General features: G+C 53.2%; 1 protein-coding gene across 1 annotated transcript; it reads right to left on the bottom strand.

The window, feature by feature from the left end:
- Nucleotides 1-243: 243 nt before the first annotated feature.
- On the bottom strand, nucleotides 244-12,640 carry LOC308640319 (myc box-dependent-interacting protein 1-like; the record flags this gene model as incomplete). The annotated part of the gene is made up of 9 exons (XM_081312278.1): nucleotides 244-393; nucleotides 867-974; nucleotides 1,877-1,972; nucleotides 2,412-2,506; nucleotides 2,637-2,691; nucleotides 9,628-9,708; nucleotides 11,100-11,156; nucleotides 12,298-12,402; nucleotides 12,503-12,640. 9 exons carry the CDS (start codon nucleotides 12,638-12,640, stop codon nucleotides 292-294), a joined length of 837 nt encoding a protein of 278 aa, XP_081168404.1. The 3' UTR covers nucleotides 244-291.
- Between the last annotated feature and the right edge of the window lie 415 nt (nucleotides 12,641-13,055).

Genomic DNA, 13,055 nt, shown 5'->3' on the forward strand with positions numbered 1-13,055 from the left:
CCCACCCGCCCAGGGAAGCTCTGGGCGCTGGGCAGGCAGGTGCCCAGTGAGAGGACAGAATGACAGACCGAGAGACCGAAAGGCGCCAGCACGTGCAAGGTTAGAAGCCAATGTCACCTGATTTCGGAGCAGGTTAGTTTGAGCTACGAGATGAGCCTGCAGTTTGCCTTGGCACCACTGGGGGGCGGCTTTCTCAAGCAGCGAGACAGGCTGGGGGGCAGGGAGGCAGGTCAAGGCAAAGGAGAGTGGAGAGACAGGAGGGAGGTGGGGAGAGAGAAACAGACACAGAGGTTAAACACTAAGCCCACACTCCCCAAATGCACAGACAGACAGCCCCTGCAGCAAGAAAAAGGAACCTGCCCGAGGGGGGCACGAGGAGGGGGTGAACTCCAACTGCAAAGGCAAAGTGAGAGTCGTTAGCAGGGCAGAGGGGCTCAGCAAGCAGGGTCCGGCCCCACGGTGGGAGGAATCCCACCATCCCAACCCCCTTACCAAGTGGCCAGTGGTGGCCGGAACTGTGACCAGCCCACCAGCTTGTTCCAGCCAACCCAGGGTCACGTCAGATCCCAAGACAGAAGTCCACCCTGCGCCAGGCAGGGTGGTGGCACCATTCCACTGAAACCCAAGCTAGGTATATTCTCATTCTGGAAAGGGGCCTCAGAATCTCAGAAAGGGCAGAGGGGCCTGCCGAGGGCAGGGAGGAGCTACAAGTGAGCCCCCACCCCGGCACCCTGAAGGGCCTTCCTCTCTGCAGCCCTGGACTAGCACCATTCCCACCCCAGCCCATGGACCCTGGACTATCACCCCTCCCCCCCGCTATCTGCCTGCTTCCCAGAGACTCCCCTGACCCTTCCTCCAGCCCTTACCTTGGCGATTTTGACTTCATCTTTCTTTTTGGCGGTTTGAAGGGACTCATAGTGGTGTCGGGCACTGTCGTAGTCCACCAATTTCCGCCCTCGCTTGGCAATGCGTGACTGGGGGGCAAGCAGAGGAGGAGGGGCTGAGCAGGGCCTGGCACCCACGAGAGCCTGTCTCAGGCCTGTGGGAACCCTGGGTGCTGGAGCATTCCAGAAAGAAGGAACTCACCCCCTCCAGCGGCTTGCCCCTCTGCCTCAAATGTTTTCCTTAAAACACCAGCCAGTAATATGGAAGCCAAGAACCTTCTTGGCCTAGCACTGGGCTCCTTACAGATGCCGCTGGGCCCCTCTTCTCCTTCCCAAAGCACCCCCAATCAGTAACAGGAAGCCTGAGGCATCAGGGGGCAGCTCCCGGGGCAGCATGACCATGACACCCACACGCACCCAGGGACCAAAAGCCCAGCATAATGGTCACCCTCCTGGGTGCCAGACCCCTGTGCCTTCATGAATACAGCACCCCAGGTCCCCTTTGCCTCAGTCAGGACCTGGCGCACCGAGAGCTCTTGGCACTTACCCAGCCTGATGGAGGCAGCTGGCCTTGTCATCACACAAATACAGCCTGACAAGCAGACCCTGATAGCAGGCAACACTCACCACTACACACACCCTTCCACACAAACACACGCCTGGGCCTCACACTCCACACACCTTACAGTCAGTCCCAGAGTCACTCCACAGCAACCTGGCCACACACAGGTAACACACCATGGGGCTCCTCCCATAGCCCTCAGACCCAAAGTACAGGAAGGGCCAGTTCTGTGGAGCAGGAGAGGTGGTGGGCTGACCACAGAGGGAGTAGCCCCAGAAGGATGAGATGCAACGCCAGGCGAATGTCATCCACAGGACAGAGTTGGCTGTGGCCTGAGCCAGCCCTGGACAGCACTTCTGGGTCTCCTCCTCCTTCCCCTTCCACTGGATGCCAGACTAGAACAAGTCAGATCCATCAAGAGGACTCTCACCTTGATGTCAGGGAACTGGCCCAAGTACGTGTCCATGGTCAGCAGCGCCTGGTCCACCAGTTTCTGGTGGTAGTCCATCCACAGCAGGTCATTGTTCTGAAATAGGTAAAGCATGAAAGTGGGCCTGCAGGGAGCTCGGCCATACCCATCCCCGTTTCCCACCCCAGGGACCTGGGGGTCAGCCCCAGCCCCACTACCTTGAAGCACTCAGTGGATTCTCAGAGCCTCAGTGTCCCTATCTGTAATACAGAGGCAACAACTCCTGCCCTGCAGCTTCTCGTGGATGACAGGGAGGTATAGTCAGTGAAGGAGACTTTGTAAGTCATGAGTCATAATACACAGAGACTGCCACAATCCATTATCTCACCCCTCGGGTGACTGTGTCAGAAGAATGACAGCCAGCTTGCCCAAGGGCACACAGTGTGTGCACACTGGGGAACCAAGACAGCTTGTCCCAGAGGGTGAGGCTAGGGGACAGGAGCTGAGGCTAGAAGTGCACTCTGGGAAGGGCTGAGGTCACCAGTCCCATGCTCACCTCAGCGATCTTATTGGCCTCGTCCCTACCAGGCCAGTCGGGCTCATACACCTCCTGTAGACACTCGTTCAGCTTCTTGGAGGCTTCGTGCATGGCTGAGGGGCAGAGAAAAGCAGGTGGCCTCTCAGTGACAGCCACCACCATTGCAGAGGTGGCCTTGCCATCCTGTCCCCAGCTCTGCCCCCATCACTCCTCACTGCCAGATCTGCCCTGCCTTTCCCTCACCTTTGACTGAAGCCAGATAAGTCCGGAGATCCTTCTGCAGCCGGGTGCCCTCAGTCTGTGGACAGAGATGAGAACCAGGTGAGGGCCTGGGGCACCCTCTATCCCCAACTCTCCTCCCTGCTTCTTTCACATGATAAACTAGGCTGCTCTGCTGACCCCTCAGTGGGCCAGTATGGAACCCACCTCAGAGGACAGTAGCTACGGCCACAAGCTCACACTGAAGAGCACTGCACTCCTGGCATCATCCCTGCCTCGAAAACCCTGTCTCCCCACCATGCACACTTTATAAGGCAGGAAGGCAGGGCCCCTGTGCACCAGATGACATGCCGGAAGTACAGCAGAATGCAGCAGGTTATTTGGGTGTGGAAGGACCAAACTGCACTCAGACAACAGGCACAGGAGCCCAGGCCAGGAGAGTGTCACAACCAGCTGTGGTAGTGCAAGCTCAGGTAGGACCCAAGAAGAGAGGGCTGCCACAGCACAGTGTCAGGGAAGGAGGCCCCAGTGTGGGCCCTCACAAGACAGAGGGTCTAATGGCAGAGGACCACAGACCTCCAAGGACAGGAAAACTCCAGAAGGGACAGTGTCAGCAGGGGTGCAAATGAGGGGGGATCATTTCCAGGACCCTAGAGTCGCTGGTCCAGCTGAAAGGAAGGAAGTAGAATATAGAATGGTGGAGGAAAAGGCTGAAGAGCATGAGTGAGCAGAGTGTGAAGCCTCCTGAACTGAGAACAGGGCCTCCGGAGACAGCAGGGCCAGCACAGAGGGTGAAACCAGCTCCACATCCTTCTGCACCATCAATACCACAAAAAGCAGGGGCCAGGCTGGGCACAGTGGCACACTCCTGTAATCCCAGCGGCTCTGGCTGAGGCAGGAGGACTGCACGTTCAAAGCCCACCTCAGCAACTTAGCGAGGTCCTAAACAACATAGGGAGACCCTGTCTCAAAATAAAATATAAAAAGGGCTGTGGATATGGCTCAGTGGTTAAGCATCCCTGGGTTCAATCCCTGGTACTGCTCCCCCTGCAGAAAACAAAAGAAAAGAAAGAAATCAGGGGCCTAGGACACTGAACTCTGGGGCAAAGAGGGGCGAATAACAGGTAACAGGTCTGAGATGACCAGCAATGAGACATGGAAAGTTCCAGAAGAAGTATGGGAAGAAAGGAAAGTATATACAGGTTTTGGAGCCAGGCAGTAAGGCCCAAGTTAGTGGTCTCCCTGAGCCTGGGTGAATGACCATGCCTGACACATCAAAGGTGGTCTGGAAGTGGCTCCCATGAACCAGATTCCAGAGGCCTTGAAGACCACTCTCAGGAGATGGACTACAAGTGAGGAGGAGTAGGGGTTGGGGAGCAGGGACACAAGGAGAACAGTAATGGCTATGGCTGACCTGTGTTCAACAAAGGTACCCTCCTGGTCTTACAGGTGCCCATCCCAGCCTCAGAGACACCCTTGCTCTGGATCCCCTCACCCTAAGAGGGCTTAGGGAGACGCAGGCCCAGCAGCCATCCATGGTCCCAGGAGATCAGTCACCCTGAAGAGTGTGAAGATGCTCTCCACCCAGGCAGGTCAGTCCAAGGAGGGCAAGCAGGCTTTCCCATCTCCCTCCCCAGGCTCACCCTGCCTCAGCTCAGGCCTGCCCTTCCTCCCCAACGCACACAGAGCTCTGTGTACCAGCTGCCCACAGGGGCTGGTACACCTCACCTCAACTCCACCGTAACCTCTGAAAAGCAAGGACACAGAGAGGGTCAGCAACCTGCCCAGAGTCACACAGAGACTCGGAGAGCCAGGGAGACCCTCCAAGGCCAGGCGGTTTGCTGAATGAGTAACTGGTGACAATGTGGCCCCCATGAACACACAGATCTGCCTACTCACTACAATGAATGCTTTCACATCAAAGTGGGGCCATGTGGCGAGTGGGGGGGTGGTGGTGGCTGAGAACAGCATATAAGATGTTATATAATAAAAAAAAGGCCTCTCTAAAATTCCTTCGGTTGCCCATAGAGAACATTGATTTTTGGAATGCATGGGGAATTGGCTCCAGAACCCCTTTTCAGATACCAAAATCCACAGATGATCAAGTCCCTTATATAAAATGGCATCATATCTGCATATAACCTAGGCACATCCTCTCGTACACTTCAAACCATCTCTAGATGACTCATAACACCTCTCATGTAAATGCTATGTAAATAATCATTATACTACATTGCTTTTTACTTGTGCTGGGTTTTTTTTTATAGGTGTGTTGTTACTTTTTATTGGTTTTCCCCCAAAATATTTTCAATCTGCAATCAGCTGAATCTGCAAATTCAGAACACACAGATAAGGAGGGTCAACTATATAGTACACAACCCTGATCAAACCTAAATGTGAGACTACTGATTAAAAATCAAATGAAGAAACGAATGTTCAGATCTCTCTAGAATGCCAGCAAGGATGGGCTGTGCACCCTGCCCGACTGACCAATGAAGAGAGCTCCATCCACTCTTGACACTGCCTCCCTAACCTAACAATTAAATGCTTTGTTGGGCGAGATGAGGATTCAAGTGTGTTCATGATGCAATGCCATTGTGTCATCGGATATCATAGAATCTTCCAGACCCGGCTTCTTTCCCTGCGAAGACTACCTCAACCCAGCTGCACCTCTGACCTGATCCCCACCTGCCTCTATACAGCACCCAAGCAAAGGGTTCCCCATGGGGTGGGCAGCTGCACTAACCCAGGCTGCTGGCTGTACCAGGGCCTCTTGTGCTTCCAGGACAAGGCTGAGCTGTAAGCAAGCACGTGGTATGCAGATGTGCAAGGGGCTGCCCTGAGCTCTGCCTCTCCTGTGCAGCTGGATCCCTAAGCCGCACTCGGCAGTCAGTCCTCGAGGTGAACAATGCCTTCCTCTACCCTAGATCCCATCCAAGCCAGCCCCTCTTGGACCAATCAGAACTGTGTGTGTTCACTTCTAAACTGGCTCCCTCAATCTCCTTTACAGGATGCCTGGGAAATAATTTTTTGGAAGCTCCTTGGGTTCTAAGCACACTCTTTGCAGAGCCCAGCTGGAGAAGGAGAAGATTCTGGGGCCACTGCCCAACTTGGCCTGTGGGAGTTAATAAGGACCTGAGGCAGTGCCAGAAAGGGATGGCTCAGCCATCATCCCCGAGCCCCTGCAGACTCAAGAACCCAGCTTCCTGGAAGGTCTGGAGGACAAGGATGGCCCCCTGCCACAAGGACCCCTCTGGCTCCAGCTCTGACTCTTGCACCTCACCATTCAATGCTCGGGGATCAGTCTTCACTCAATAGCCAGGGCTGCCCACTGTGAGCAGAACCCAGGTGGGCCCCAGGTTAAAGAAGAAACCAGACCTGCCTCACTTCAGAGAGTCTTGGGTCCTGCAAGCTGCAAGGGGACCCTAAGAAGTAGAGCTTGGCCAACCTTCAAAAGCCAAGATGGTTTCCAGCAGCAATGATGTGCAATGCTCCAGAAGTAAGGGGGCCAAGTAGGCCCCTATGGTCCCTCAGTGAATGGCCAGAAGACAAGGGCCTATGACCAGCACCAAACGGGCCCAGAGGGGCTCATTATGAGAGCAGGTGAGCAACACCCTCTCCAAGGCTTCACCCTCACAGGAAAAATTTTCTTCCCTGGAGACTAAATTCTCTGCTACCATTATCCACCCCTAATGCTGGGCCTAGTGATACTGGGGCACATGGGTAAAGAGGCAGGAGAGTCTCCAGGCTTCCTGCACTGTCTCCATCTTGCATTTCCCGGCTCTCCACCAAACCCTGTAGGTTGGCTGAGGCCAAATCACAGCAGCTCCCTCATTTCCTCTCTCAAGGGCAGTGACCCTCACACCAGTCCCAACCCCAACACTCATGCCACACCCCAGACATCTGCATATACCAGTCAGATCCATAACTGATGGGGTGCCATAACCTTCAAAGAAGATGTTATAGTTTGGATCTGGAATGTCCCCCAAAAGCTCATGTATTGAAGACATGGTCCCCAATGCAGCCATGTCCCGTAGTAGGGCTTTAGGGAAGCAAGTGAACTATGAGGACTCTGACCTCATTAGTGGATTCATCTACCAAAAGCTAAACAGACTATGGCGGGAAACATGAGAAAACATAATACGGCAGAACAGTATCTTCAACCTACAGCAGCTGGCTGAAGGAAGCAGGTCACTGGGGGTGTGCCTTGGTGACTCTATCTTATCCTTGGTTCCTTCCTGTCTTTCTCTCTTTCTGCTTCCCAGCTGCCATAATCTGAGCACCTTCCTCCACCACACCCTTCTGCCATGATATTCTGCCTCACTTCAAACCCAAAGCAATGGAGCCAGCCAGCCATGGACTGAACTCTCTGAAACCGTGAGCAAACAATAAATCTTTCCTCTAGTTGTTCTTGTCAGGTATTTTGGTCGGAGCAACAAAAAAGCTGACTACCACAGGAGGGTTACCCCAACACTTGAATGAGACTTCAAAACTGTCCACCACCACTATCACACCCGGCCCCGGATAAGTCAGTCACCCCACCAAACCTGGGGCAGACAAAAGCACCAGCTCAGGTGACCACTCTAAGCCTACAGCCAGGAAGCCACCAGCACTGGCTATCTTTATCCCTGGCATCTCTACCCAGTACCTCTGCCCAAAATCAGCGAGTGGTTATTTGTCCAGGACCAGGGACTCAAAAGGGGTCACTCTAAGGGAGGAGTCGGGAGAGCAATGCTGTGGCTTCAGCTCTAGAGCCAGGCCACGGGAACCTCAGCTTCCACATCTATGCTTTCTTTCCTCACCTCCACCAAACAGTCCAGCCTGCTCTGGGGAGACGCTACCATGCCCTCTCTGGGGCTACAGCTTTCCCACCAACCCAGCCACCTGCATTCAGGACTGGGGGTCAGCTCCAGAGAAGAAACTCAAGAGTAAATTCAAGGGTCCAGGGTCTGGATTGAAATCCCCAAGTCCCCAAACCAGTAGTATGGGCCTGAGAAAGTTTGCTTAACCTCTCTGAGTTTCAAGTGCTACATTTGCAAAATGAAGAGAATATTGGCGCCCATTTCAAGGGCTGCAAGGAAATGTCTATAAAAGACATAACATCTCATGGCCCATAGTAAGTATCCAAGTAGCAGCAATCCCTAGAAGGACTTCCGAGCTGCCCACAAACTGAGGATAACAGCTAAGAAGGGGACATATCTGGAGCTTCCAAGAGACTGAGTCAGAACTGAGGCTTTAGATTTCTTGTTCAAGCCTTTATTTTATTTGAGAAAACTTAACACAGTAGATGTGGCCTGTTATGGGATCCACGAGGGTCTTAAAACACCTGTAATTTCTGGTCTGGGGGACAAGCAGATATGATGGCTCCCATCCCTGCTCTGGGAGCCTCTTGGGCTCAGCCTTTCTGATAGACCAGGGTAGCTTGGCTCTGAGGCCTCACCTAGCTTGCTCCCTAGTCCTCTCCCAGAATGCTATCAGCTCTCTCCCAGCATGCTCCAGAAACCCTCTCCCAGCATGCTCCCAGGCCCTCTCCCAGTATGCTCCCTGGCCCCCTCTCCCAGCATGCTCCAGAATCCCTTTCCCAGCATGCTTTCTGGCCCTCTCCCAGCATGCTTCCTGGCCTTCTCCCAGCATGCTCCAGGCCCCCTCTCCCAGCCATGCTCCCTGGCCCTCTCCCAGCACGCAGAAGGCCCCCTCTCCCAGCACGCTGAAGCCCCCCTCTCCCAGCATGCTCCATGCCCCCTTCTCAGCATGATCCCTGGCCCTCTCCCAGCATGCTCCAGGCCCCTTTCCCAGCATGCTCCCTGGCCCTCTCCCAGTATGCTCCTTGGCCCTCTCCCAGAAATCTCCCAGCCCTCTCCCAGCTGTTCTCTGTCACTCTGGAATGCTCCTAGCCCTTAGTGAGCTGTCAGTAGTCTCCAAAGGAGACCCCTTCCCCTGGGCTTCATTCCAGTTACAGAGGCTTTGATAGGAACCGTCAAAGACCACAGCCATGGACAAGAAGTATCAAGAGTCTGTGCCCACCCAACCCCATTCTTAGCAGAGCTTAGATCCTGACCTCACTCCCAATGCCCAGTCCCATTCCACTGGCCACCACCTCTATCTGTCCCGTAGATCTCTATCTGCCCTTCTGAAGCCATAAAGTCATGGCCCAGATCTCCCTCCCTTCCTGCTACCTTGTTCTTCCCCAGGGAAAGAAGAATTGACAGGCTCATCTCACTCCCCCTTTTTCTGGACTTAGCAAATCTCCAGCGGGGAGTTTCAAGGACAGCCTAGTCAGGATATTCAGGGTTTTTCCCTTCAGTAGGGGAGTCCTCCCTCATATCTAACCACTGCCCCATACTGCCAAGTGTGATTAAACCTTTTTCGGTCACTGGCCTCTAGCCTGGAATGGTCCTTGGTAAGGATGCCCTGGAAACCCCCTCCAGGTTTTATAAGCAGATAAGTAGGGGTCTGCATCCACTTCCCAAATTGGTTGGCCTTGAATGAATCACCTCACTTCTAGAACCTCAGCTGCTCCATCTACACAAGGTAACTATTCGTACAGGCCACCTGGGGTTGTTTGTAGGCATCCACCATCATCCACAGAACCCAGCCTGGAGCCTGTTACTCAGCCCAGCACCCATCATGCTCAGCAGATGCCCAAATCAAATCCAGCTTGCTCTGCCCCCACACTAAATCCTGCAGATGCCACTCCCCTGGCATGAAGCTTCTGTAGCTCCCACTTGCCTTGGCATGCAAGCTCTTCCAGAGTCTGGCCACCAGCCAGTGCCCGCTCCCACCTACCCTCCCCTTCCCACATCACTCTCTCTAAAGTATCCCCTGACCCTCTTCTTTTCCAGTGTTCCTAGCCAGTGCCAGTGTCCTGTCCTCCAGGTCTTTGGTGACACCACCAACCCACACTGATCCCCCTCCAATCCCTCTTACTCCACAGATCTAGTCCTTGCCATTTTCCACATGGAAGCCACAGTTCAATTCCCATGAGCTCCCCAAGGCCAAGGGTCACTAAACTCACCAGCTGCTTGTTGAAATTCTGGACGCACTGTTCAAACTGCTCATCCTTGGTCTCATCTGCCTTCCCCAGTTTCTGAAGGACCTGCCGAGACAGAGAGAGAAGAGTGTTATGAGAAGCAGAATAGCCAAAACAAGGGTGCTGATGTGCCAAGACCATAGATGAGAATGCGGGGGCCTGCAGACCATATCACCCAGCCCAGGCACTGGGACCATCAAGAGATCTCCCAGCTGCTATGAGCTGAACCTGTCCCTCGTAGTTCCTGTGCTGGAAGCTTAATCCTCAATGCAGCGATGTTGGAAGATGGGGCCTAATGGTAGGTAAGGGCAGAACCTCATGAAGGCATTAATGTCATTATCAAGAGAATGGGTTAGTTTTCGGGAGTCTGGTTTTGTTATATTGCTGATATCCTGGGATAACAAAATCTGTGGATGTTCAAGTAGGTTATAGAATAACGGCCTGGTATTTGCACATAACCTACACACGTCATCCCACAGACTTTAAGCCAGCTCTAGTTTACTTAGAGAACACAATACAATGCAAATGCTATGTAAGAAGTTGTTCTACTGTGTTGTATAGGAAATAATGACAAGAAAAATAGTCTGCATGCGTTCGATACAGACACAACCACTGTGGGCCTAGCTACCCGGTACAAGAACAAGGCACAAGACAAGAGGCAAACGATGCTCAAGGAGCTGGAGAGACAGAGTCTCTGGAATGGTGGGCAGATACAGGAGGGAGCACCCACACATTGCTTCATTCATATGGATTCCATCAATGTGTGGCAAATTCAAGTTTTGCTTGTTGGAACTCTGGAATTTTTTTCCCCAAATGTTTTCAATCCACAATTGGTTGGAGCAGAACCTGTGGATACAGAGAGCCAACCATAAAAGCTACTTGGTTCCTCTCATGCACACTCTCTTGTCATGTGATATCTTCTGCCATCTTATTATTGCCAAGAAGGTCTCCCCAGGAGACCTTCAATCAATCTCGGACCTCCCTGTCTCCAGAAGTATAAAAAATAAGTTTCTTTTCTACTATGATTTAAATAGTATGCCCCAAGGACCTTGTTCAAGGCTTGGTCCCCAGCCAGTACACTGTTGGGAGGCAGTGGAACTTTAACAAGGTGGGGCCTCGTTGGAAGTCACTGCCCTTGAAAGGGGTATTGGGACCCTGGCTCCTCCTGTTCTCTCTCTTTGCCTCCCTGCTGCCACAAGTCCAGCAGATTGCTACACCACAATGATGTACCATCTTGCTGTAGACACAAAAGCAACAGTTCAAGTGACCACAGCTTGAAATCTTCAAAACTATGACCCAAATTAAACTTTCCTCTTTTTTAAGTAGATTATCTCAGATATTTCTTAGGATAATGGAAAGCTGACTAAGACACTCTCTTTATAAATCATCCAGCTGGAGTTTTCTGTTATAGCAACACAGAATGGATGAAGATAGGAAGACAGTCCTTTGGGCCTTACAGCCTCCCCACCCTCCATCCAGGCTCCACCATCAGCCAAGAGCCTCGGACAGGCTTGCTGGAGGGAGAACACCAGGAGGGAGGCTTCAGAAACAGAGTGAGTGGCCAGGTGTTGCTCATCACACACTTCCTCCTTGGGAGCTCCACCCCGACCTGACAGCTGGCAAGGGAGCTGAGCAGGAGTGGGGCAACCCCACATCTCCACATGAGTCCACTGCCTGGGCTCAAGGGCCATGACCACCACAGGGAGCACAGAGAGCCCTGAGCTGGCAGGTAAGCATCCCAGACAGAGGTGGCCAGGTCGAGTCTGAGGTGACTTGGAATTAGCGCCCAATCTGAACGGACTGTTAGGAGTGACCTGCTCCAGCCACACTGCTTCCTCCTTCATAACCCACAGGCAATGCCGGCCCACCCCTGTCCTTACGGTCACACACACACTCTCACACCTGTACATTCACACATACACACGACCACATGCTCTACTTCAGCTGGAAACCTCAGAGGCCAACTCCCCCCACCCCCACCCCCCGTCATTTACAGTTGTTCCTCTTTGGCTACATCTGGGAGAAGAAGCAGAGGCCAGAGGTAAGGTGGGAAGGTTAGGACAAAGAGGGAGACCCAAGGCCAGGAGACAGGAAGGATTTGGAAAAAGGCAGGAACTGGATCAGGTTCTCCCATACTTCCCTCCCTCCCATGGCCATGCTTCCTCCAACCCCAGAGCTCACTGAGAGGGAGAAAGATATAATAGCAGGGGAGGAAAAATGAAGAGGCAAGGACAGGGAGCCCTAGGACAGGGGGCCAGCCCAGCAGCTGTCCAAGGCCAGCGGATCACCATGCACCATGTCCTCTGGCACGTCTTCCCTTTGAAGGTACCAAGGTGGACCACACTTCCTGGAATGCCAACTTTGCCCACCCAGGGCCCAGCCAGCACCTGACCCACCTTGACCGGACTTTGCAAGGTGGTCACTGCCCTGCTACATCTTCCCTGGCCCAACCTAGGAAGCCAGTGCTCTCACTGGGCACTGGCCATCTCTCTCTGCCCACCTTGGGAATCTCTGCTGGAGCAGCATCCCAGTCGGAGACAGAGGGAAGCATGTGGGGCTGTGGTAGCCAGGGCAGAGATCAGACAGGGGAGACTGAGAGATGAGGCACATCACAGACAATAGTCAAACCTCTCAAGGCCTCCACAGGTCACCCACCGAGGATGGAGAGAGGATGAGAACAGCGGACAGGAGGGCAGCGGTGGATATGAGGGTGCTACAGGACATAGCTGGGCAAACGCAGCTGGGTGCCAGGGACTGACCCTGGGGTGAGAGGAGAAAATCAAAGCAAAACCTCCATGAGCCAAAAAAAATCAGCACTCAAGTGCCTCATCTGCAAAATCAAGAAACTATCCACACTCACCTCCCAGATTGCAAGGATCATGTCTGTAAAACCCCTGGCAGGGCCTACCCCACAATACTCAAAAACACCAAGTCCCTTAAATGCCCGCAGGGCAGCCTCATACCACTGGAAGCCGGGTCTAAGATCCCCATCCCTCATACCAGGTCCAGACAGACTGCAACCCAAGATCACCCACACACCCTAGATGTGCACATGTTCAACTCCTACGCACCCTTTAAAACCCTGCTCAGATGACAAGGTTCCTCTGTGAAATGGTCCCTGACTTCTCTCATCCCCCAAAATACTCTGAGCTACTGTGGGCCTGCACCCACTTTCTTTTTTGCTGGGTGATGTGCCTGAGTGTCCAACTCATGCCTCTGCCCTGCCTACATGAACAGCTAGTGGTCAGGGACAGCATCCCCATTATCTCTGGGTCTTAGCTTCCACAAAGGCTAGACACAGGACAGACACACAAGATATTTTCACTGGTTTTTGGCACATTGATCCAGGAACTTCAAGAGCACCCATGTGACTGTGAACAAAATACCCCTCTCTCAGACTCAGTCTCCTCCTG

Source organism: Spermophilus citellus (genome assembly GCF_964194105.1).
Source record: "Spermophilus citellus genome assembly, contig: SCAFFOLD_175, whole genome shotgun sequence".
In the NCBI taxonomy this organism is placed as follows: Eukaryota; Metazoa; Chordata; class Mammalia; order Rodentia; family Sciuridae; genus Spermophilus; species Spermophilus citellus.